This window comes from Petaurus breviceps, unplaced genomic scaffold (genome assembly GCF_028583685.1).
Source record: "Petaurus breviceps papuanus isolate PSGF00001 unplaced genomic scaffold, PetGlider_PUasm1.0 224, whole genome shotgun sequence".
NCBI lineage: Eukaryota > Metazoa > Chordata > Mammalia > Diprotodontia > Petauridae > Petaurus > Petaurus breviceps.
In genome coordinates this window covers 10,613,302-10,635,959 of record NW_027185887.1, presented here as the reverse complement: position 1 = coordinate 10,635,959, position 22,658 = coordinate 10,613,302, and the positions used below count along the sequence as shown (strand labels likewise).

General features: G+C 36.5%; 1 protein-coding gene across 3 annotated transcripts in view; it reads left to right on the top strand.

Annotated features, from left to right (window-relative positions):
- Positions 1–22,658, top strand: part of CARMIL1 (capping protein regulator and myosin 1 linker 1) — a 404,323-nt gene that overhangs the window by 3,655 nt on the left and 378,010 nt on the right. For all 3 annotated transcript variants that reach the window (XM_069095035.1, XM_069095037.1, XM_069095036.1), the window contains exon 2: positions 1,355–1,452. In XM_069095035.1, the coding sequence (XP_068951136.1) occupies positions 1,355–1,452 (98 nt within the window). The remainder of the gene's footprint in view (positions 1–1,354; positions 1,453–22,658) is intronic.

Genomic DNA, 22,658 nt, shown 5'->3' with positions numbered 1-22,658 from the left:
GGTCATTTCTAATTTCATAGCATCTCTTGTATATGGCTCCTTGTCTCCTCTGACATTGCCATCATCCTGGTATGGGCACTCATTACCTCCCACTTAGATTATTGCCATAGTCTGCTGATTGGAGTCTGTGTGTCAAGTCTCTCCCTGCTCCAACTCAAGTGGATCCCTATTATTTCTAGGATCAGATAGAAAACCCTCTGTTTGACATTTAAAACCTTTCATAACCTGGCCCCTTTCTACCTTTCCAGTTTTTTTATACCTTATTACCTTCCATGTACTCTGCAATCCAGTGACATTGGCCTTGCAGTTCCTGGCACAGGATGATCCATCTTGACCTATTTTCTTCCTTGATTCCTTCTTTTGACTCCTTTCAATGTCTGTCCTCCATTCCTAGAACATTTTTCCCTCCTCATCTCTGCTTCCTACTTTCTTACATTTCCTCAGGTCTCAGCTAAAGTTTCCCCTTCTGCAGGAAGACTTTCTCAGTCCTCCTTAAGCCTAATGCCTTCCTTCTGAGAATACCCCCAGTTTATCCTGTGTGTAGCTTGTTTTTATAGTTGTTTGGATATTGTCTTTCCCCATTAGACTGTGAGAACAAGAACTGGAATTTTTTTTTGCCTTATTTTTTATCAACAGTGCTTAGAATAGTGCCTGGTACATACTAGGTGCTTAATAAATGCTACTTGAGTGACAAGTACATGTAAGTATAAGTTATGTACATATATACATACACATAGATCCATACACTATATATATGCATATATATACACATATATACACACACATGCATATAAACAGACACATACATAGGATAATGTATAATATACTTGAAATATACAGAATGAATGTCAGGTAGTTTTGGGGAGGAAGTTCATTAGAAGCTTTGTTTGTATGGGGGAATGATCAGGAATGTCTTCATGGAGAAGGTGTTTCTTCAGCTGAGTCCTGAAGGAAACCACAATTCTAAGAGGCCTTCTTGGCTTCTAGCCCCTATTGTACTCTCCTTTCTGAATTCCTATAGTGCTTTTTATATGTCATACATTTAGTATTTGATCATTTTGTTGTTTTGGATCCTAATCTGTTTCTTGTGTATGTCTTATCTCCCTAATAAAATTATAAGTTCTTCCAGGATCAAAACAAGTATTAAGCTTCTCTCTCACTATTCCTAATTCAGTGGAAGTTGGATAATAGGTGTCTAATAAATGCCGGATTCAGAATATTTGATAATAATGAGAACAATTTGATATTAAAATTTCCTTTGCTAGAAGAACCATCCCTTTTCTGTCTTTCTCCTTGATTTTTTTTTCTCATTATGAAAGTATATAATTATGCCATTCTCTTTTTTTTTTTGCAGAAAGTATCAAGGATGTTATTGGCAGGAAGATTAAAATTGCAGTAAAAAAGAAAGTAAAGTTGGAAGTCAAGGGAGACAAAGTAGAAAACAAAGTATTGGTAAGCATTTTTTTCCCATTAAAATGATTTGGAAGTATAAATGTACTTTACACATTTTTGCTGGTTTAATTTGTGTGGCAGACTGGTTTTGTATTTGTGTAGGACTCTTTAAGATAACATTGTTTGACAGATCTGAAAATCATTTTGTGTTTACTGGGAGATCTTTTAATTGAGCATTGGTATATCCAAAGCATAGAAATATCTTCGTGATTTACATTTTGGACATTTAATTTCTTTAGATTATAAAACCCAGCCATGTGTCTTGTTATCATTTATGGTCCTTTGTCAATTTATTTTGTAAAAATTTGATGTTATTTAAGTGAGTTATTTATGACAAATACAACTAGTAATATGAGGAAAAATTATTTAAGTGAGTTATTTATGACAAATACAACTAGTAATATGAGGAAAAATTAAGTTTCTTGTCTCATGCCATCCTAGTAATTTTTCTTGACTATTGTCTTTATCTCTGAGTAATAATCTGATGCTCAGTGATGAGAGGGGATTTGGCCTTATTTTTCATTGTATCTCCCACATTTCCTAGAATGATGCCTTACATATAGTAGGTGCTTAAAGTTTTTGAATGGATGACATGTATCCATGTCAAAATGTAACATTGCATATATGATATTTGATGTAATAAAGAGAAGTTAGGCTATTTATTTATTTTTTAGTATAGCATGCCTGTTCACAGGAAGATAGAGCTAAGCTAAGTTAGTGTTATCTTACATGGTGGATTGAAACTCATACAACATTCAGATTGAGCTTGTGATGGAGCTGTGACTTAAGAGATGTGGCAATTGTATTTTGATGCTTGCCAGTCAGTTTTAAAACTGGTCATATATTCTATTTTTAATTTGTATGGAATCCAAATTTCAATTTATGTGGCTTTATTTTGTGTCTCCCTATTGGTTAGTGTCAGAGGAATACAGATGTCAAGGATACTGATATACTGATTAATGTAAGCTCTTTTTGGGCAGGAATGATTTTGTTTTTATCTCTATATTTTCTTTCTTTCTTGTTGCTTTTTGGAGGGCAATTGGGGTTAAGTGACTTGCCCAAGGTCACACGGCTAGTTTTTTGTGTTAAGTGTCTGAGGCCAGATCGGAACCCAGGTCCTCCTGACTCCAGGGCTGGTGCTCTATTCACTGCTCCACCTAGCCACCCCTTATCCCTGTATTTTCAATATCTAGCATGGTATCCTGCGCATAATGGGCACTTAAAATTTGTAGAGTTAAATTTATTGTAGAAAAGTACATTTTATACCTTTTCCTGAAGATGCAATTACTTAAGTTGTAATCTCTTTCTTGGAAGAAGATGGTAAGCTCCATGGAGGGAAGGGAACCATGTCTTATATAAACTTGCTTCTCCTTCAGTGTTTAGCACAGGAATTGGTACATAGTATGTACTTGATAAATCTTTTGTTGCCTTAAATGAGAGTTATATTTCTTTAAAAAAAAATCTGATGTTATTGTTGTGAAGACTCCTTCCACTGATGCAGATTGTGTCCCCTACTCATCTTAGTTTCATGAGCTGCTGTGGCTCTTCCTCAGATGGCAGACAAAGCCTATCCATATCCCTCAGTCTAAGTCTTTCCAAGCTTGATTCTATCTGCTGGAGCTTGTGTTCTGCTGAAATAATCTAGGGTTACCTCCGTGCTGTGATGAGGCATTTGGAGTAGGACTTCACTGGAGGAATGGCTTTCTTATGAATTTTTGTAAGTAGCTTTAGTATATGTGCCTGCTATCCCTAGTGAATATAGGTAGGGACTGTGCATATTGATTGATAACCTCTATTTCTTTGCAATCCATGTTTACAGATCAGGATGACAGATTCACTGAAGCAGTAAAGCTTGATTGACTTTTGACCTGCAACAAAACGTGCTTAGGTATGCTAAGGCAACCAGTAGGGAATTGTTGGGGTCAAGATTCTATTTTATTTATATATTGAGCACACTTTATTAAATAATAAGACCTGATTTAATACAATGTAGCATATAAAAGGGTAGTTTTTGTTTTCTCTGGGAAATAGAAGTTTAAGGATTGGATTCCCTATAGTTTTTGTCTTGTAATGTAAGGCAGATTTATAGTGGTAAATTCCTCAAAGAATGGGCTCTTTTTCTTTGAATTTTCACATTATATGATATTTTAGAAGCCTGAACAAATGGGTACTTAATATTATTTGGCATTAATAATGAATGTCTTTTAGAACAATACAACTGTGAACCCTGTAAATATCAAGGTTATGCCTGTCAATCTTGATAGTAGTCAGAGAAGTTTTTTATTCTCCAAACAATAAAAGTAAACCGACACATTCATTGAATTAGTATTACTTAAAACCCTGCAATTATTAACACACAACATCAAGCATGTTAAGTTTCCTTTACATTGATCATAATTTGGATTTTACTCATAGTATGCAAAATAATTGACCACTGGAGCTTAGAAAGGACCTTTTTAAAAAAAAAAAATACATAATATTTTTTCAGAATTAGATCATTGTAGCAAAATTAAACACTTGATTGAAATAATGAGCTGCTCTTTACCAGATTTTGATTTTTAGTTGCTCAGGTAACAAACTTGGAGTTTAGTTTAAATTTGTTGTGGTTTTTAGTTCCCTACATGGACAAGAATTGCTAAAAAGTAATAATTTCAGCCTTTAGAAAGTCTCTCTCTCTGGCAAGCTCAAATTTATTTGAGCCTTAGATGTCAAGAAGGAACTTACCCCCCCAAATTTTAAATTAAATGAAGTTCTAACAGCTAGTTCAACTCCATAAATTTTCAATTATCTTTTATATTTATTTCTTTTCTATTTGCTAACCAATTCATTAAAATGGACCCGTTTCTATACAATTACTACTATATATTATCTATTTTGTTTTGTGCAGAATTATAGGATATGAGTTGGGAGGACCTCAGAGATAAGTCAGAACTTCTTTATCTTTTTTTATATCATGGACTCCATTGGCAGTTTGTTGAAATTTATGGATCCCTTTTCAGAATAATCCTTTTAAATAATTGAAGGAAATGCTAAATTCAGTTAGAAGTTAGTGAAAATGAAGACGCATTTTTTAATGTTCTTTGTTTATGTGCCCCCTGAAATCTAGAGGTCTGTGGATCCAGGTTAGGAACCCTTGGTCTACCAACCTTATTAAAATGTAGAATATCTCCAATAAGTGGTCTTCCAGTCTCTGCTTGCATCAGCTGATAGAAAGTCTATCCATTCCCTTCTAAACCAATTTAATCTATTTTTAGACTTTGCTAATTGTTGGAGAGTGTGTAGCCAAAGTTTTCCTCCCTGGGACTTGTACTCTGTAGTCCTACGTCCCACTTCCCCATGTCCCATCTGAATCAGTAACTTCTACCCATTGCATCTGATTCTCAGGGAAGAAGTAAAGCAAGTCTAATCTCTTCATATGACAGTTTCTCAAATACATTTCTAGTTCTTTCAGCTATTTATCCTATGCCATAGTTTCTATTCTCACCATCCTGATCACTTGTCTTCTAGAACATGTTCCAGTTTATCAATGTCTTTTCAGAAACATAGAGGCCAGAGCTACAAGTAAAGATGAGGTCTCACAAGGTACAGCAGGACTACCACATCCCTTATCATACACATTATGTTTCCTGTTATTTCAGCCACAAATCACAATGGTTCCTTGTGACTGCCATAGCATATTGCCCATTTGTATTGAGTTGGCTAGTACAGGTAGTGTGTTGAAGCAGAGAAATTGTTGCTCCTTGTTGCCCTTTCTTTGTATCCCCAGTACTTAGCACAATGCCTGACACATAGTAGGCAACTAAATAAATGGTTTTTGACTCAGTGACCTGGGTTTTAAATCCCGGTGCCATTATAGCTGTGTAACTTTGTACTTCCCCTCTGTTTCCTCTTCTATAAAGCAGAGATAACACTATTTGTATTATTTGCCTTATAGGATTTTTGTGGGAAAACAAAGTTCTATAAAAACATTAGACCACTAGAATCAGAATTAGAAATGGGAGTTATTATAGAACCCCAAGGTCTTAAAAAAGAATTCTCTACCTATACACATGATGCTATACCATCATCCTTACAATTACTGACTCCTTCCCTTTCTCCAAGGAGTGTTTTCCTGTCTCTATTTCTGACTTTTTTTTTTTACACATGCTTGCCAACAATTTAAACTATTTCTGAATTAGTCTTGTAGCTGGAAGGTCCATTATAGACACTTTTCAGAGGAAAAAAGTAAATGGCATGGTTTATTTGAAGGCAAATCATCACAGGATTTGCAGAATGTTACAGCTAAAAGGGACCTTAGAGTCCCTTTCACTTCCAATAAATGATAAGATCTTGAATCTAGAGGTGGAAGGGATCTTAAAGGAAGTCTAATCCAACCCCTCTTTTTAAATATGAGGACAATAAAGACCCAGAGAAGTCATGAACTTGTCTGAGGTCGTATAGCTACTATGTAATGGAACACGTATTTGAATACAGGTAATCAACCTCTAAATCCAATGCTATTCCTATTTTAGTCAGTCATGAAACAAGCACTTATTAAGTGCCTACCGTATACCAGTCACTGTGCTAAGTACTTTATAAATACTGTTTCATTTAATCTTCACAACAGTCCTGGGAGGTAGGGCTACTGCATTTCACTGCATAATCATCGCAGATTTTATGACCAATTTTTATAAAAAAGTAGAGTGTGACCATTATGTGAAGCTTTTAAAAAATTGTGCTGGTATTACCTAAAAAAAATCATTTATTGGGGGGCATCTAGGTGGCTCATTGAATAGAGCACTGGCCCTGGAGTCAGGAGGACCTGAGTTGAAATTCGACCTCAGACACTTAACACAAAAAACTAGCCGTGTGACCTTGGGCAAATCACTTAACCCCATTTACCCTCCAAAAAAGCAAAAAAAAAATTATTAACTGTCTTGGGTACAAGATTGGGACGCATGGAATGCTTGTGAATATATGTTAAAATCAAATACTGACAATGCAGGAACACTGAGAATTCTAGGCTTGAGGCTCAAATGTGTGTTCACATGCCACTGGTGAATACATTGCTGCTCTGTTTACCTTTTAAGTAGCATGACAAACAGAATTATACCATGCGATGATTATGCAGTGAAAGGTTCTAAACCAATTTTTGGACTGAAAACAAACAAACAAAAACAAAACCACACAGGATGTGACTGATTATGCGGTGAAATATGGTATTATTATCCTCATTTTACAGTTGAGGAAAGTGAGGTTTGGGTTATACTACAAGTTAGTCAGCAAATACAAACAAAAAGAAAGTCCCTGTCTTCCAGGAGCTTATTTTCTACTCAGGAGTAGAAAAGCTGTGGGGTAGTAGGGAGGGGGGCAATACTCTGCCTCCTAGTGGCAGGTAGATAGTGGTAGAGCTGAGAGTAGAACCTGTATCTCTCTGCTCCTAGGTCAGTGTCCTTATTTTAAAACCATGTTGTATTGTTCTTTCCTTCCTTCCTTCCTTCCTTCCTTCCTTCCTTCCTTCCTTCCTTCCTTCCTTCCTTCCTTCCTTCCTTCCTTCCTTCCTTCCTTCCTTCCTTCCTTCCTTCCTTCCTTCCTTTCTTTCATTCTTTCTTCCTTCCTTCCTTTTTTAACATTGGGAAGGAAAAAGGGAACAAGTATTTATTTTTTTTGCTTGTTTTTTGGGGGGAGGGGCAATTGGGGTTAAGAGACCTGCCCAAGGTCACCTGGCTAGGAAGTGTTAAGTGTCTGAGGCCGGATTTGAACTCAAGTCCTCCTTACTCCAGGGCCGGTGCTCTATTCACTGCGCCACCTAGCCGCCCAAAAACAAGTATTTATTAAACATCTGCTATGTACCAGGTACTTTAAAAATACTGTTTCATTTAATCCTCAGAGGTAGGTGCTACTATTGTCCCTGTTATCCCTACTTTACATTTGAGGTAGACAGAAGTTAAATGACTTGCCCAAGTTCTAACAGCCAATAAGTGTCTAAGACTTAATTTGAACTCAGATCTTCTTCATTCTAGGCTCTGTTCTCTATCCACAGCACCACCTTCCTGGTCATTTTACTACTGTGTTTCCCTGATAATAAGACACTGTCTTATTATTTTTTTTGGACAGAAAAACACCAGAGGGCTTATTTTCAGGGGAGGGCTTATTTTAATGAACATTGACAGCAATTTTAATAAACAGGTAAATGTGAACAAAAAAATATACCTTTATTCAATAAGCAAATCACTGGGGAAGAACAGGATGACGCGCTCACTGCTGCAGCTCTGATTGGATGCAGCTCGGAGCGTGGCGTGCGTTTCACCTGGGGGGGGGGACGGTGCATACAGAGGGTACCGTAATGTATCGTGTAGCGCAGGGGATCACCTTCACTACAGTAGCAATCTCAATAGGGCTTATTTTTGGGGGAGGGCTTATTTTAGAGGAATCTTACACAGTAAGGGGAGGGCTTATTTTCGGGATAGGTCTTATTATTGGGGAAACACGGTATGTGACATTTCAAGCCTTTGAAGGTAGTAAAAGCCAGAAATAGTGGGATACTTCTCTTGGTAGGGAGGTGGGGAACTGTGTGTTCAGAATTGTGACTTCATAGTTAGTTTTGCTTAACTTTTCTTTCTTTTTTTCTTTTGGTAATGGGAGATGTGTGTGTGTGTGTGTGTGTGTGTGTGTGTGTGTGTGAGAGAGAGACACACACACACACACACACACACACACCCACCCACACAGACACAGAGATGCACAGAGAGAGAAAGAGCTTGAAGGGGGTTTGTGGGGGGGGTATAGAGGAAAATGTCTGATATTAAAAAAAATTTAAAGTGCAATAATGATAAAAAAATATATAGTCTCAGTGATAACCAAGCTCATCTTTTCCATTTCTTAGTGTTTTTGATTGTCAGAAACTCCAGTTTTATGCCAGTTATTCCCAATTTTTATATGAATAGGGATTTTGAAACAATTTTGTCCTTATATGATATACTTTAAAGGTAAGAAGAAGATATTTTATCCCATATCTTTATTTTAAAAACTGATAACATTAGCTCATGAGTACTTGGTGCTAGGGCTCTTTCCTCCTTACTGAAATACAAGGTAAAGAAGGGACATATCCAAGATTTTATTTTGTTTAAAAGGTCTCTCTTCTTTCCTTATTCTTTCTCTGGGCTTTGTTTCCTCTTCTTTAGGGTCATAGTGTTAAGAGAAGGGAATCACCGTGCTATGTCAATATTTTATACTTAACACAGATAATACAGTGCCTTGAACAAAGCAGTGGACATTGAGACTTAGAATGTTTGAGACCACTTTGCCAAAAAACCTTCTTAATATGTGACTACAGGGGTGGCTAGGTGGCGCAGTGAATAGAGCACTGGCCCTGGAGTCAGGAGGACCTGAGTTCAAATGCGGCCTCAGACACTTAACACAAAAACTAGCCTTGTGACTTTGGGCAAGTCACTTAACCCCAATTGCCCTCCTAAAAGAAAAAAAAGTGACTACAAAACAAGGTGAGGACTGAATCTGATGAGACTGATCAGAGTAAAAATCATCTAATGGTTTTTCTCTGATGTAGAAATCATTTACAGGGGTGCGACTAGGTGGCGCAGTGAATAGAGCACCAACCCTGGAGTCAGGAGGACCTGAATTCAAATATGGCCTCAAAAACAACACTAGCTGTGTGACTTTGGGCAAGTCACTTAACCCCAATTGCCCTTCCTTCCCCCCTCCAAAAAGCAAAAAATAAATAAATAAAATAAAATAAAAATAATCTACAGGCAAAACTTGGGTTTGTTCCAAACTATTGCAATAAAGCAAATATTGCAAAAAAAGTGAGTCATATGTATGTTTTGGTTTCCCAGTGCATGTGAAAGTTATGTTTACACTATACTGGTCTACTAAGTGTGCAGTAGTATCATGTCTTTAAAAAAAGCACATACCTTAATTTAAAATACTTTATTGCTAAAAAATGCTAACCATCATCTGAGCCTTCAGTGAGTTGTAATCTTTTTTGCTGGTGGAGGGTCTTGCCTCTATGTTGATGGTTGCTGAAGGTTGGGGTGGTTGTGGCAATTTCTTAAAATAGGACAACAATGAAGTTTGCAGAATAAATTGACTCTTCCTTTCATTTAAATGCTTAGAGACCATTGTAGGGTTATCAATTGGTGTAATTTGAGTATTGTTGTGTCTCAGGGAGTAGGGAGTCCTAAGGAGAGGGAAAGAGATGGGGGATTGGCTGGTAGGTGGAGCAGAGAGAACACATACAATATTATCAATTAAGTTTGCCCTCTTATATGGGTATGGTTTGTGGTGCCTCAAAACAATTATAACAGTAATATCAAAGATCACTGATCACAGGTCACCATAACAGGTATAGTAATAAAGGACGAGTTTGAAATATTATGCAAATTGTCAAAATGTGGCACAGAGATACAATGAGAGCACATGTGCTGTTGGAAAAATGACACCTATAGATTTGCTTGATGCAGAGTTCCCACAAACCTTCAATTTGCAAATTAAAAAAATGCAGTATCTTTGAACTATAATAAGGTGAAGTGTAATAAAACAAGCTATGCCAGTAAACTCATGGAATTTTAAGAGGAAGAAAGATAGATTATCCTTATGACAATTTCTTTTTAATGGGAAGTAGTTTTTTAGTCTCTGAAACTCTTAAAATAAGTTTAAGGGATAGTGAATTTCAGCCCCAGATATTAGGTAGTACTATTTTTAATGGTAAGGCCCTTCACAATTATTTTGTGGATGCATTGTATGGTGGGGATGATTAGACAAATAGGTAGGTGTTGCCCAGGCACTCTTCCTTTCTATTTTTGCTTCCTAAATGTATTTGTATGATGTATGTGACTTTTAAGATCCCTTCTAGTTCCTAGAGAAGCAGCAGGTGGATAGAAAGCTGGCTTGAGAATCAGAAAGACTGAGGTTCAGCTGTTGCCTTGGACACGTACTACCTGTGTGACCCTGGGCAAATCACTTAGGCTCTCTGTTCTAGGCAACTCTTTAAGACTTTAAGTTACAGAAAAGGGGCTCACTTACATTGGTAGAGGGAGTTTCCCTTGTTCAGGGGCTTCCTTTATTCGCAGAATTTTAGGTTTAGTCCACATCCCTATTCTTCTAGCTCCCATTTGAAGTCTCTGTGACTGTTAGGATTTTGACTGAGTGAGGTGTCAAGAAGGACTGAGGAAATTGGTAAGCTACATTTTTGTCAACCTCCTTTTTGTCTGTGTACTAAAAGATCCTAAGAGGGAACTGAATACGTCACATGCCTCTACCTGTAATGATAGCAAAGACATTATACTTGTCTTTTTTTGGATTCACCTTAGTTGTTTCTAAGCCACAATACAACCTTGTAATTTTTATCTTGTGTTATGTCAGTCCATTAATTTCCTTTCTTTAAGTGTAACCATGAGTAAGACTCAAAACTTCTCTTTTAATTATTGGGCAGAACAGGTGAACAAATGGCTTTTTAATTTATGTCCTTTTAAAAAAATAGAAATGAGCTTGATTTACCCATGGCCCCTTAAATTATTTTCTTCTTCCCACAGAACTCTCTTAGCTCTGTTAGAGCATCACAATGAGGATTAAGTATGTGTTAATCATTGAAATAAAGTTAAAAATCAGAGAGAAGGTGTTATTTGGGTGCTATTATGTATCATTTTAGTTAGTAATGCTTTGTATATATTTCATTAGTGTGAATATAAACTCAAATGATACTTTTCATTGTTTTGAAGTATTTTTAAAAAATTCTTAAACAGATAAAATTTATTTATTTATTTATTGCTTTTTGGAGGGGGAAGGCAGGGCAATTGGGGTTAAGTGATTTGCCCAAGGTCACATGGCTAGTTTTTGTGTTAATTGTTTTAAATCTGACATGCTGAAATGGCAGGAAATTGGTAACTTCCACACCTAGGCCAAGTTCATTTTGCCTGACCAGTCCTGTTTAAAGCTTTCAAATTCCCAGACTGTTAAAGCTTAAGCCATTTTAGTAATGGCCTATGACTAAGGTAATTTTTCTTAAGAAGTTCTAGTCAGAAATGTGTTCATTTCCTGGATTTCTTTTTATGCTTCTTTCTTGAATTCTTTGAGATCATAACCCTTTGCCCCATAAGGCATTTGGTCAGTAATTTGGATGGTTTTTTTTTTGTTCAGTTCTCGTAGGGATCACTTACACTGAAATGTAAGGCTCTGGGTGAAGTTACCTTACTCTAGGAAAAAAGAACTTTCCCTTGGGGAAAAATGGAGCTATCAGGTGAGTGCCTGAGCACACTCAGACTGTGTTTAGAGTTCAGCAGCAAAATATAGATCTCCAATTTTTGAATTTGTCAAAAAGCAATAGAACTTGAAGCAATTATGGTAATTAACCCTGAACTTTCCGATTAGGAATCTCATTGGCATAGAGGTTATCCTAAGTCTGAAATCCTTGCCCTCTTCCTGCAGGTAGAAAGTTTTCTTCTTTTCTAGGAGCCATTTTCACTTAGACTTAGAAACTGGACACAGACCTCCACAGTTAGGTGTTATCTGAGCTTCATTTGAATTTTATTTCCCTATGTGTGCTCATTGCCCCAGTTCTTCTCTGGTGAAGATAGGTGAGTCAGATGACTGTGTGGGGTGATAAAAGCTGTTGAATATATAGAAGACTTGGTGTTACTTTTCAGTACTGTGTTTTAGAAAAAGATATTCCTTTCATTTCTTTGCCTTTGGGATTTAGCGTCACTAGAATAGAGGCAATGAGGTAATATGAAGTAATAAGAAAAAATTATCTAGAAATGGAAAAGTCAGGAACGAGCCCATGAGCATCTGAAGGGAAAAAAAGTCATTTCTTTGAAAATTATGAAAGTTTAAAAATAAGGCTGAGGGGTGGCCAGGTAGCACAGCAAGTGGGATTACCGGCTCCAGAGTCGGGATGACCTGGAATCGAATCCGGCTCAGACACTTAGCACCCACCCAGAAACACCTGGCCATGTAACCTTGAGCAAGTTACTTAATCCCGATTGCTTTAAAAAAAAAAAACTGAATGAGGCAATTTGAATTAGGGTTATAGTAGCTGTCTTTTCTTCGTTTTGTCAGAGATGGTAACATTTCTTGGTACAGTTTTACAGTTTGCCACAAAGGGTTAATGTGTAATAAAAATTCACTTCTGACAGGGATAGTTTTTTTTTTCTTATCTTTTTCTTCTTAATCAAAAGTGACTGGTTTGTGTAGAGAATTATTGAGAAAGAAGCTGACTTTGGAGGTAAAAGACCTCAAATTCCTTCCCAGTTTACTGTGTGTGACCTTGGGCAAATACCTTAATTTCTCCCTGACTCTGTTCCTTACCTGTAAAACAAGGTGGTTGGACTAGTTGGCCTCTCAGTCGATAAGCATTTGTTAAGTGTTTGCTTTATGTGAGGAACTGTTTTAAGCCCTGGGGATAAAAAGAAAGTGAAAATAAAACAAAAACCAAAACACAAAACGACAAAAATCAGGTTCCCTCTAGGTCTAACTCTGATCTCATTTTTCCTTTCAGACTCTGCATACTGTTTTTATGTCCCATTTCCCATTATTTCTCTAAATGTATCACTTTTACAAAGTGCTTGAAGAAATTAAGATTCCCTCAATGACAGGGGAAACTTCTTATGTTTATACTTTCACTCTGTAAATAGAGGAGAACAAATTTGTAACTGAGTTGGTAATTTTGTTATTTAGTTGATTAGTTAGGTCCAACTCTTTGTGACCCCATTTGGGGTTTTCTTGGCAAAGATACTGGAGTGGCTCACCATTTCTTTCTCTAGCTCATTTTACAAATGAGGAAACTGAGGCAAACAGGGTAAAATGATTTACCCAGGATCACATAGCTAGTGTCTGAGATTAGAACTGAACTCAGGTCCACCTGACTGAATCATACCACCTACCTACCCCAAGTTCATAATTAGAATTCACTAAGATTTAAAAATCTGAAAACAACCCCCCCCCCAAAAAAAACACCAACAAAACCAAATTAAAAAAAACAACCCAAGAAACTACTTTGTGTACATCTAGTCATTCAGTGCCACCGCAGATGTCTTTTCTTAGGAAAGAGGGAACAGGAAGGAAATAAGCTTTTCTTAAGTGCCTACTATATTCTAGGCACTGTGCTAAGTGCTTTATAAACATTATCTCATTTGATCTTCACAAGGACACTGTGAGGTTGGTGCTATTTTTATTATTTTATAGTTGATGAAACTGAGGCAGACAAGTCAAGTGACTTGCGCCAGGTCACACAGCTAGTAATTCTGAGGCTAGTTTTGAAGTATTAGGTCTTCCTTACTCCTAGGCCCAGGGTTCTGTCCACTGCCTCAAGGAGAGCATTTTTACTCCATTGTCTATTGGTCTAGTCTCATTTTGTTTAAGACCAGAACAAAAGCATGGGGGTGCTCCTACAGTTAAACAGTGATGCATGAAGTAGAACACCCCACAACCTGTGATCACCTGTAGTATATTTTGGAGAGGGGATTTGATATTAATAATGACCTTTTCCCCTGCTTCAGGTGATTTTAATCCAAAGGCATTTCTAGTCAGAGACACTGGTAGAAACTCAATTGCAAAACACCGATAGATTTGACTGAGTACAGTAGGTATATAGGCCAGATGTTAATTAGTCCTGTGGTCCTTGAAGTGTGGTCCAGGGACCTCTAGGGTCCTTGAGACCATTTTAGGGGCTCTTTGAAGTCAAAATTGCTTTCATAATATTAAATCATTTTAGTTTTTTAATACAATTCATATTGAGATATAACCCACAACATTTCTTGATAATTTTTAAGTGTGTAAAGGAGTTTGAAATTGTTGAACTGATCTGTTCTGCTGCACAGAATTTCTGACCAGTATATTAAAATGTCTTTACCTTAGGAAGGGAACTATAAGGTCATGTAGTTAACCCTCCCTCCCCTTGTAAGGCTTCCATACTCCAGTTTCCCTGCTTAAATAGATCCAATGAAGTTGAGTCTACCCCATTCTGTGACTTCCTTTTTCTGTATTAGAGGGCACTTATATAGAACTGAAACATCCTTCTTTGGTGACTGTCACCTGTTTATTCTAGACCTGCATTTTGAGCTTGCTCAGAAAAATTGGTTCCCTCTTTTATGTGAAAGTTATGGAAGTATTTGAAAACAGTTATGTTTCCCACCTGTCCCCTGCCCACCTATGACAATACTTTTTCTTTTTTTTTCTTTTTTATGCTAAATATACCCACTTCTGTTCTTTTCTTCTTGGAACTTGATTTCCAGAGCGCTCACTGACATTCTTACCCCTCCTGTATGGAGTCTAGTTTTTCAATACTATTATTTATGGACACTCTCTCCATTGATCCATTTTGCTTCCCTTTCACATCTTAATAGATGGTTTTTGTGTGTTATAGCTGAAAAAGTTCACTCATAGGCCAGTCCCTATAATCCTAACCAGGCTGATCCTTGGATGGCAGAATGACAGTTTGTTGTTTTATAAGACCTTCCAAAATTTATACTCTGCTGGATTATTCTTTGAGAGCCCTTGTACTATAAGGATACACAGGAGTAGGGTTTTAGTGAAGGAGTTTGTTTACATACCTCTTAAAATATGGTGCCCACAATACTTTGGTTGTCGAGTGAGATCAGTTTAGAATTCTTTTGTGTAACAACTAATTGTTAGAGGTTTTGAAAAAATGATTTTAGTACAAAATGGTATAGAATTACAGAATCATTAAAGATTGGGCAGCGAGGTAGTACAGTGGATAGAGTTCTGGACCTTGAGTCAGGAAGACCTGAATTCAGAAGAATCGAGCTCCAGATTGTGTGACTTTGGGCCAGTCATTTAACCATTGTTGCTTAACTTTTTTCATCTTAGCCCTTGCCTCCTAAGGTTGTTGGAAGATCAAAAGAGATAATGATGATTAAAGCCCCTAGTGTAGTGCCTAGCACATAGGTAGCAACATGAATGTGAGCTATTCTTTTTCTTCTTTTTATTTTCCTTACTTTACCACTATTATCTTCTTTATCAATCTAGTAGAATTGTTTGTTCTTTTATCAGAAGTTCTTAGCCTACATCCATGATTCTCATCCACTGGGTCTTGACTTGCATATGGCTCTTTTGCATGTAATCTGAGGCTTTTGGAGGTCTCTAATTTCTGTATAATAATAATAATAATAGCTGATATTTACACAGTGTCCTGAAGTTTACAAAGCATTTTCTATGCATTATTTCATTCGAGTCTCACAACAACTCTATGACATGTGCATTACAGATTTTATTATCCCTGTTTTATAGATAAGAAAATTGAGGGTCTAAGGGGGTGATCGTTTTGTTATGTAACCCCTATAAAGACATAGAGTACAATAGTTATGTAGCTTTCCTGGTTAATAGTAACTGCAAACATGGCTCCAGAGAATTATAACTGTCTATCCTAGACTTCTGCCTATCCCTCATCTGGCTTGGCTTCTTCCCTTGGCTGAAACATTGAGAACTAAATTATAAAATTTAGAACTTTGCCCTTGTAACAGGGACATTTTTATCCTATGTCCTTGAATACTTCCTGATAAATGACACACTCATTGTGGATTGTAAATGATTAAGTATACAGCACTTAAATATGCATTAGGAAAATTTAGTTATAAACCAAATATATAGTTGTTGTCTTAAGAGATAGCTTGAAAGGTTACTCATAGTAAAAAACAATTAAAAAAAAGATAGTTTGGCTTCCTAAAGAAAGGAAAATCTGTTCTTTTAGTTTTAGTTTTTTTTTTCCTGTGGGATTTATGACACCTATATAATTTATGATAATATTTTGAAGCAATATAATCTTTTTTTGTGAAGGCTGGACATGATGGCAAGTGGAATTTTTTTTATTAGAATAAACTTTAATTTAATACTTAGATATAATTTGGCACCTTAGTCACTAATCTTTTTTTTTCTTAAGCAATTGGGGTTAAGTAACTTGCTCAAGGTCACACAGCCAGTTATTTCTGTATGTGGGGCTAAGTATCAGAGCCCGGATTCCATCCCAGGTCATCCCAACTCTGGGGCCAGTGCTCTTACTCACTGTGCCACCTAGCTGCCCTGGAACTTGTTTTTTAAAGTAACAGAAATTTTAGTTACTCTTTAATATTTTCCAAAAGCAGAGGGCTCTTCAAAACTGTCTTCTCATAGTAAAAGCCTGGACTAGTGATGGTATATTCTCTATATCTTAGCAATTCCTGGTCTCTTCAACCAACATTGTCAAGAATAAAGATGAAACAGAGAGCTAAATAAAAGTGTTGATATTTTCTTTCAAGTTAAGTTAAAAGTATTGATATTTTCTTTCAGGTTAAGTATAAGACCTGAAGGTCCATGACCTAAATTTGGCCTATTTGGTACCAGAGTAAATTTAGCTCTTTATTTCTTCAACCCCTCTACTATTTGGTCTTTTCCTTGGTAGCATCCTTAGGAAAGTAGTTACTGAAGTTTTGACAATGTAGGTAAGCAGGCTTATGCATTCTGTAAAACTCTGAGCAATGCCCAATGCAGAGATTCCACTCTACAGAGATTTACTTCATGAGATACTTTACTGGCTTATTGCCCTGACTCTTAATCTTAAATATCCTGAGTGATGTGCTTTCTTATCAGAACTGTTTTAAGTTGACTATTTATGAATTATCAGCTGTTGAAATCCCCCCTTTCAGCAATTTGTCCCCTAAGGAATATTATCAGTGTTCAGAGTTATTAAGTAAACCTTAAACATTTTGTCTTTTCCCAAAGTAATAACGGTCTATGGGGAATACCAGACTATTAGGGGAACTCTTCTGTATGAAATAAGTTTTGTCTCTTTCTTTGTAAGTACACACCCTAGGGGTATGAACTATGAGCCAGTTCAGTATTTTATCCTCTCATCCTGGTTCTTATTAATACCTCCATAGAGACAATGATGGTGGCTAGGGACTCCTGTCCCATTGATTTACTCTCATGGCAAGGACTTAATGAATTTGGCATTTGTCTTTATATCTGACAGATGCACATTGTCTGTGTCTGAGCAAGTAAGATTAGCAACATTGTACGTGCAGAAAGGGTTTATGCCTGGGTTCCTGTCTTTAATTTTAGAGAACAGCTTTGGTAATAATTTTTTTTAAGTTGAGATGAAACTTTCCACTATTGTATTTTAGGATAAACGTTTCAAAGAAGTAATACAACATTTTAACTTACATTTGCATAGTACTTTAATATTACAGAGCACTTTCTACAAAACAATCCTGCGATTAAGATACCATGAATCAGATAGTATAAGTTGTAATATTTTTACTTTACAGATGATAAAACTTGGGCTCAGAGTTTAAATGACTTGCCCATGGTCACATTTAAAAATTCAAACACAGGTCTTCTGATTCCAAGTCCAGCCCTCTTTTGAGTATTTTCATACTATATTTTCATTCACATCAGGAATAGTTTGGCTTTCTCTGGTGTGGAGCAGTCTTGTTCCCAGACTTTTTAAATATCCTAGGCTCTTGGCATCTCTACTAGTTGTATCATGAGTGTTACCTGCAAGCTGATTCAGTTGTCTAAAGGGTTCAGCTTTTATTATAAGAATGTAATCATTTGGGGGCGGCTAGGTGGCGCAGTGAGTAAAGCGCCGGCCCTGGAGTCAGGAGGACCTGAGTTCAGTTCTGGCCTCAGACACTTAACACCCACACAAAAAAACTAGCTGTGTAACCTTGGGCAAGTTACTTAACCCCAATTGCCCTCCAAAAGGCAAAAAAAAAAAAGAATGTAATCATTTAAACACACACAGGCATCAGTAGCTAATATTTAGCAAAATTGCCATAGATAAGCTGTATTCTGTTAACTACAATTTTAGCCCCCAATTCTTAGAAATTCTTAATCTGATTGTATTTCAATCTCTGTTAGGTCAGGCTGTTTCTGAGAGGGCAGATTTTTGGGTGTTATCCTGTCTGCCAGTTCCTCCCTCATCTGGTAAACAGAAGAGTCTTCTACATTTCGGCAGGCATATACCCTCAGGATCTGAAAGTCATATAATTAAAAAATTAATATCTGGAGAAAGGACTGTGCAGTAATAGTATATAAGTGTTTTTGTAAATTTTTCCTTCACCTCTTTATTATATATATAGACATAACCTTCCTGATGTCATGGTCCTCATTGAGAATGAAGGACAAACAACAAAAGCAACAAAAAGCAACATGGAAACAAGTCCCTTTTTCCTTCCCAGCTTCTTATGGAAGCATTTTTATCTCTAGTTGGCTCTTGGATCTCATTTGCCCCTTATTTATAAGGGTCTTTACTTTTCCATGTGAATTCTCTTCCTCTTCCTGTGTACACTTATGTTGCAATGTCTGCCTCAGGCTGCATGCATCCTTGTAAAGTTGAGTTGTGGTTCTTGTTTTGAAGCTGGGTTGCATCAGCAGGTCTCAGCTGTATTGCTATGCTTTTTCCTCCACCCATAGTTGCATTTCTGGCATGCAAGGCTACCTAGTCACATCTTAGCAAGAAGACTTCTGAATCCATTTTGATTCTTAATTTTCATTCATTTAAAACTGCCCCTGTAGAGCAGTAAGAATTGTTTTTTTTTTAAATTGTGAATCTCTCACAGAAATAAAGATCCCATGGACTGTTTATCCCACCCTGTTTCTCAATACCATTTTAATGAGATTTGTTTGGGTGAGCATAGTGATAAGAGAGTCTATTTTTTTCATTATAATTAAATAATCATGAATAATGCTATGCTTATCAGTTTTGAAGATGAAACAAGACTGAGGGCAATAGCTAAGTTAACAAAACAGAATCTGGAACTATAAAGATAAGCTGTAATGATTGGTTAAAACTAGAAAGATTTTATACATATATATGTATATATATTAAAACTAGCAAGATTAAACATACATATATAAATAAACATAAAGTTGCACATTTAAAATTTAAAATAAAATCAATCGCACTAGTATATAGTTGGGGTAGGGAAAAATATGAAGAAAGAGCAATTTATATTTAAAATACTTAGTAGTCTTAAATTGCAAATTCAGTATGAGTCAACAGTGGCATGGCTACCAAAAAAGCTAATACAATTTTAGGGTACGTTAACAGAAGCATAATGTCCTGAACGAGGAAAGTAAGAGTCTTAGGATACTCTTAGCCAACCCAATCACATCTTAAGTACGATATTCTCTTCTGAGTGCCACATCTTAAGGAGAGCATTGAAGCACTTGAATATTCCCAAAAGAGGGTAACCAAGATGGGTGAGAAATATGAAAACCATGTGATCTGAGTAATAGTTGAAGAAGCTAGGAATGTTTAATCTAGATTTAGACAAGGCATGATTATTATTGTCCATTTGTTTTCATTTTTGTCTGACTCTTCATGACCCCATTTGAGGTTTTCTTGGCAGAGATACTGGAACTGTTTGCCATTGCCTCCAATTCATTTTGCAGATGAGGAAACTGAGGCAAACAAGAGTAAATGACTTGCCCAGGGTCATATACCTAGTGAAGTGTCTGAGGCTGGATTTGAACTCACAAAGAGGAGTCTTCCTCACTCCAGGCTGGCACTGTATCTACTGTACCACTTAACTACCCAAAGGCACAAAAATTTTCTTCAAATATTTGAATGATTTTCATACAGAAGAGGATTAAACATATTTTGCAGCTATGGTTAGAAATTATACAGAGGCTCATTTTTAGAAAATAGTAGGAAGAATTTCCTAACAATTAGAGCTGCCCATAAAGGGAATGAGCTACTTTGTGAAGCATAGCAGTTGAATGGAAGTTGGAGGTCCACAGGTCAGGAATACTACAGAGAGCATTCTTGCACCAAGTGGGAGATTAGACTAAGTGACCTTTTTTTTTTTTAAAGCAATCGGGGTTAAGTAACTTGCTCAAGGTTACACAGCCAATTATTTCTGGGTGTGGTGCTAAGTATCTGAGCCCGGATTCGATCCCCAGGTCATCCCGACACTGGGACCGGTTCTCATACTCGCTGAGCCACCTGGCCACCCCTGACCAAGTGACCTTAAAGGCTTCTAACACTAAGATATTATGGTCCTCTGCCTTCCACATTACAAATACATACCACAAAAGGTGGTGTAATGTAAGAGAAAGAACACTAGACTTGAGTCAGGAGAGACCTGGGTTTGAATCCAGGCTCTAACACTTGTTATCATACTTGGGACAAGAAATTTAACCTCTCCATTTCTCTACCTATAAAATTGGAATGATCAGTATTTGCACTTAATATACCTTATAGGTTTTATTATGAGGAAAGGACTTTGTAAGATTTATACTTAACATGTTGCTACACATGAGTGCTGTTCACCTAGAAGACAATTATGTCCCATCCATGATCTATGATTTGAGCTGTTAAATATTCAAGGAATCATAGGATGTTAAGAGCTGGAATGGACCTCAACAACAAAATAGAATTATAGAATCTGAGTTTGGAATGGAGGCTTAAAGAGATTAGATGATGTTTCTGAAGTCACATAGCTAAGTTAGTGACAAGAATTGTAACTTAAATTTCTCATATCTATTATATCACTACTTTATCACCCTGCTTCTCAGGATGTTGGACAATCCTGGAAAATTGCTCCATCTCCTACAGTCTTATTGCATGTGGAGAATTGAATAAGTGGAGATAAATTTTTCAAAATGAAAAGTTTTTCAGCTGAAGAACTGCTTGTGTTACCTATAAACAGTTTAGAACTTTCAAATCCCCAAACACCAGATTTCTTCTTCCAACCAAACAAGACCCCTTCTCCTGACTATTCTACCTCCATTTGGCTAGCACGCTGTCTCTTTTCTTATACTTCTAGTCCTCTTGATAAATTTCATTGAACCTAGAAGGGATTAAGAGAACTGAAAAGATAAATATCTCAGGCGAAAATGATGACAAATTCCAGCAAAATGGAAAATAACATGTAACATTTGAAAAGATCCATGTTAAAAAAAAAACATCCAAGTATACTATTAAGAACAAGATAAAGATACTGGTTATAGGATCTCAGAGGACTTCAAGTTCAAATTTCATCTCTGATATTTGCTACCTTAATTCTGACTTAATATCTCTGGGCCTTAGTTTCTTTATCTGTAAGAGGAGAGGGTTGGATTTGGTGGATCCTTCCACCTCTAAATTTATGATCCTGTGACCCAGCCAAAGTGGAAAGAACAAGGTCAGAGAGTAATTTAGCTGGAAAAACATTTGGACGTAATGCAGATTGGTTGATTGAGGAGAGAAAATTTCAGTGTTGTTGGGGTCCCAGAAAATAGCAAAATAAGAAGAAAAGAAAAGTTAAGAATGTGATGTGTGTAAGTTTATATAAGAAAAATATGCGAAAAAAAATCCCCAGAACTTTGTAAAACAAGGGGTACTTGGCAAGTAGGCAGTATGGTGTAGTTGAGGACTGTATTTGGAATTAGAAGACCAAATTCCAGTTCCATCACTCGATATGTGTGACCTTGCTTCATTATCTCTGAGACTCAGTTTCTTCAGCTGTAAAATGATGAAGTTTCATCAGCTTTCTATTACCAGCTCTTCATACTGTGACAAAATGATGACTAGGCAGGTTGTAGAATTCCTGGAGGTTTCAACAGAATAATCTATCACCTTTCCAGGAAAACAACAAAGCAGAGCAAAAAACCAAAACCATTTAACTCTGTGTGTGTGTGTGTGTGTTTGGAAGCTGGAAAAAAAAAAAACCTGTTTTCTCTACTTCCCTTTGGGCTTTAATTCTGTTGTATTTTATCTACCTTATTTGATTTAATTCTATATGCACTGTCCTTTGACTTGTATTCCATATTCCATAAATGTGCCGTTATTGATGTCAGAAGATTATAGTAAATCTGAGGACATAGTTTACATCTGTCTTTTAATGTGTATGTAATAGAGTTGGGCTGATGGAATGATTCAAATGAGGTACATTAATTTTCTCCTTTCCTCCACCTTCTTTTGTTCTTGATTTATTATTATCTCCCCAAATTCATTTATAAGGTCTAACTGTATCCTCTTCATTTGATCATCTCTAAGATCTTAGTATTCAGAACTTCTTAAACTACCCAGACAAGATGACATCCTTTACTTTATAATGATTATAAGGCATGTTTGTCAAGCAATTATATATACACACATATATGTATATATATGCATGTATGTGTGTGTATGTATAATATTAGTAAGCTTTATACAATCTATGTATGCTGACCATCAGATGTTCATTGGCCACTAGACACATATCACTCAAGGTAAATGGACAGTACTGGTG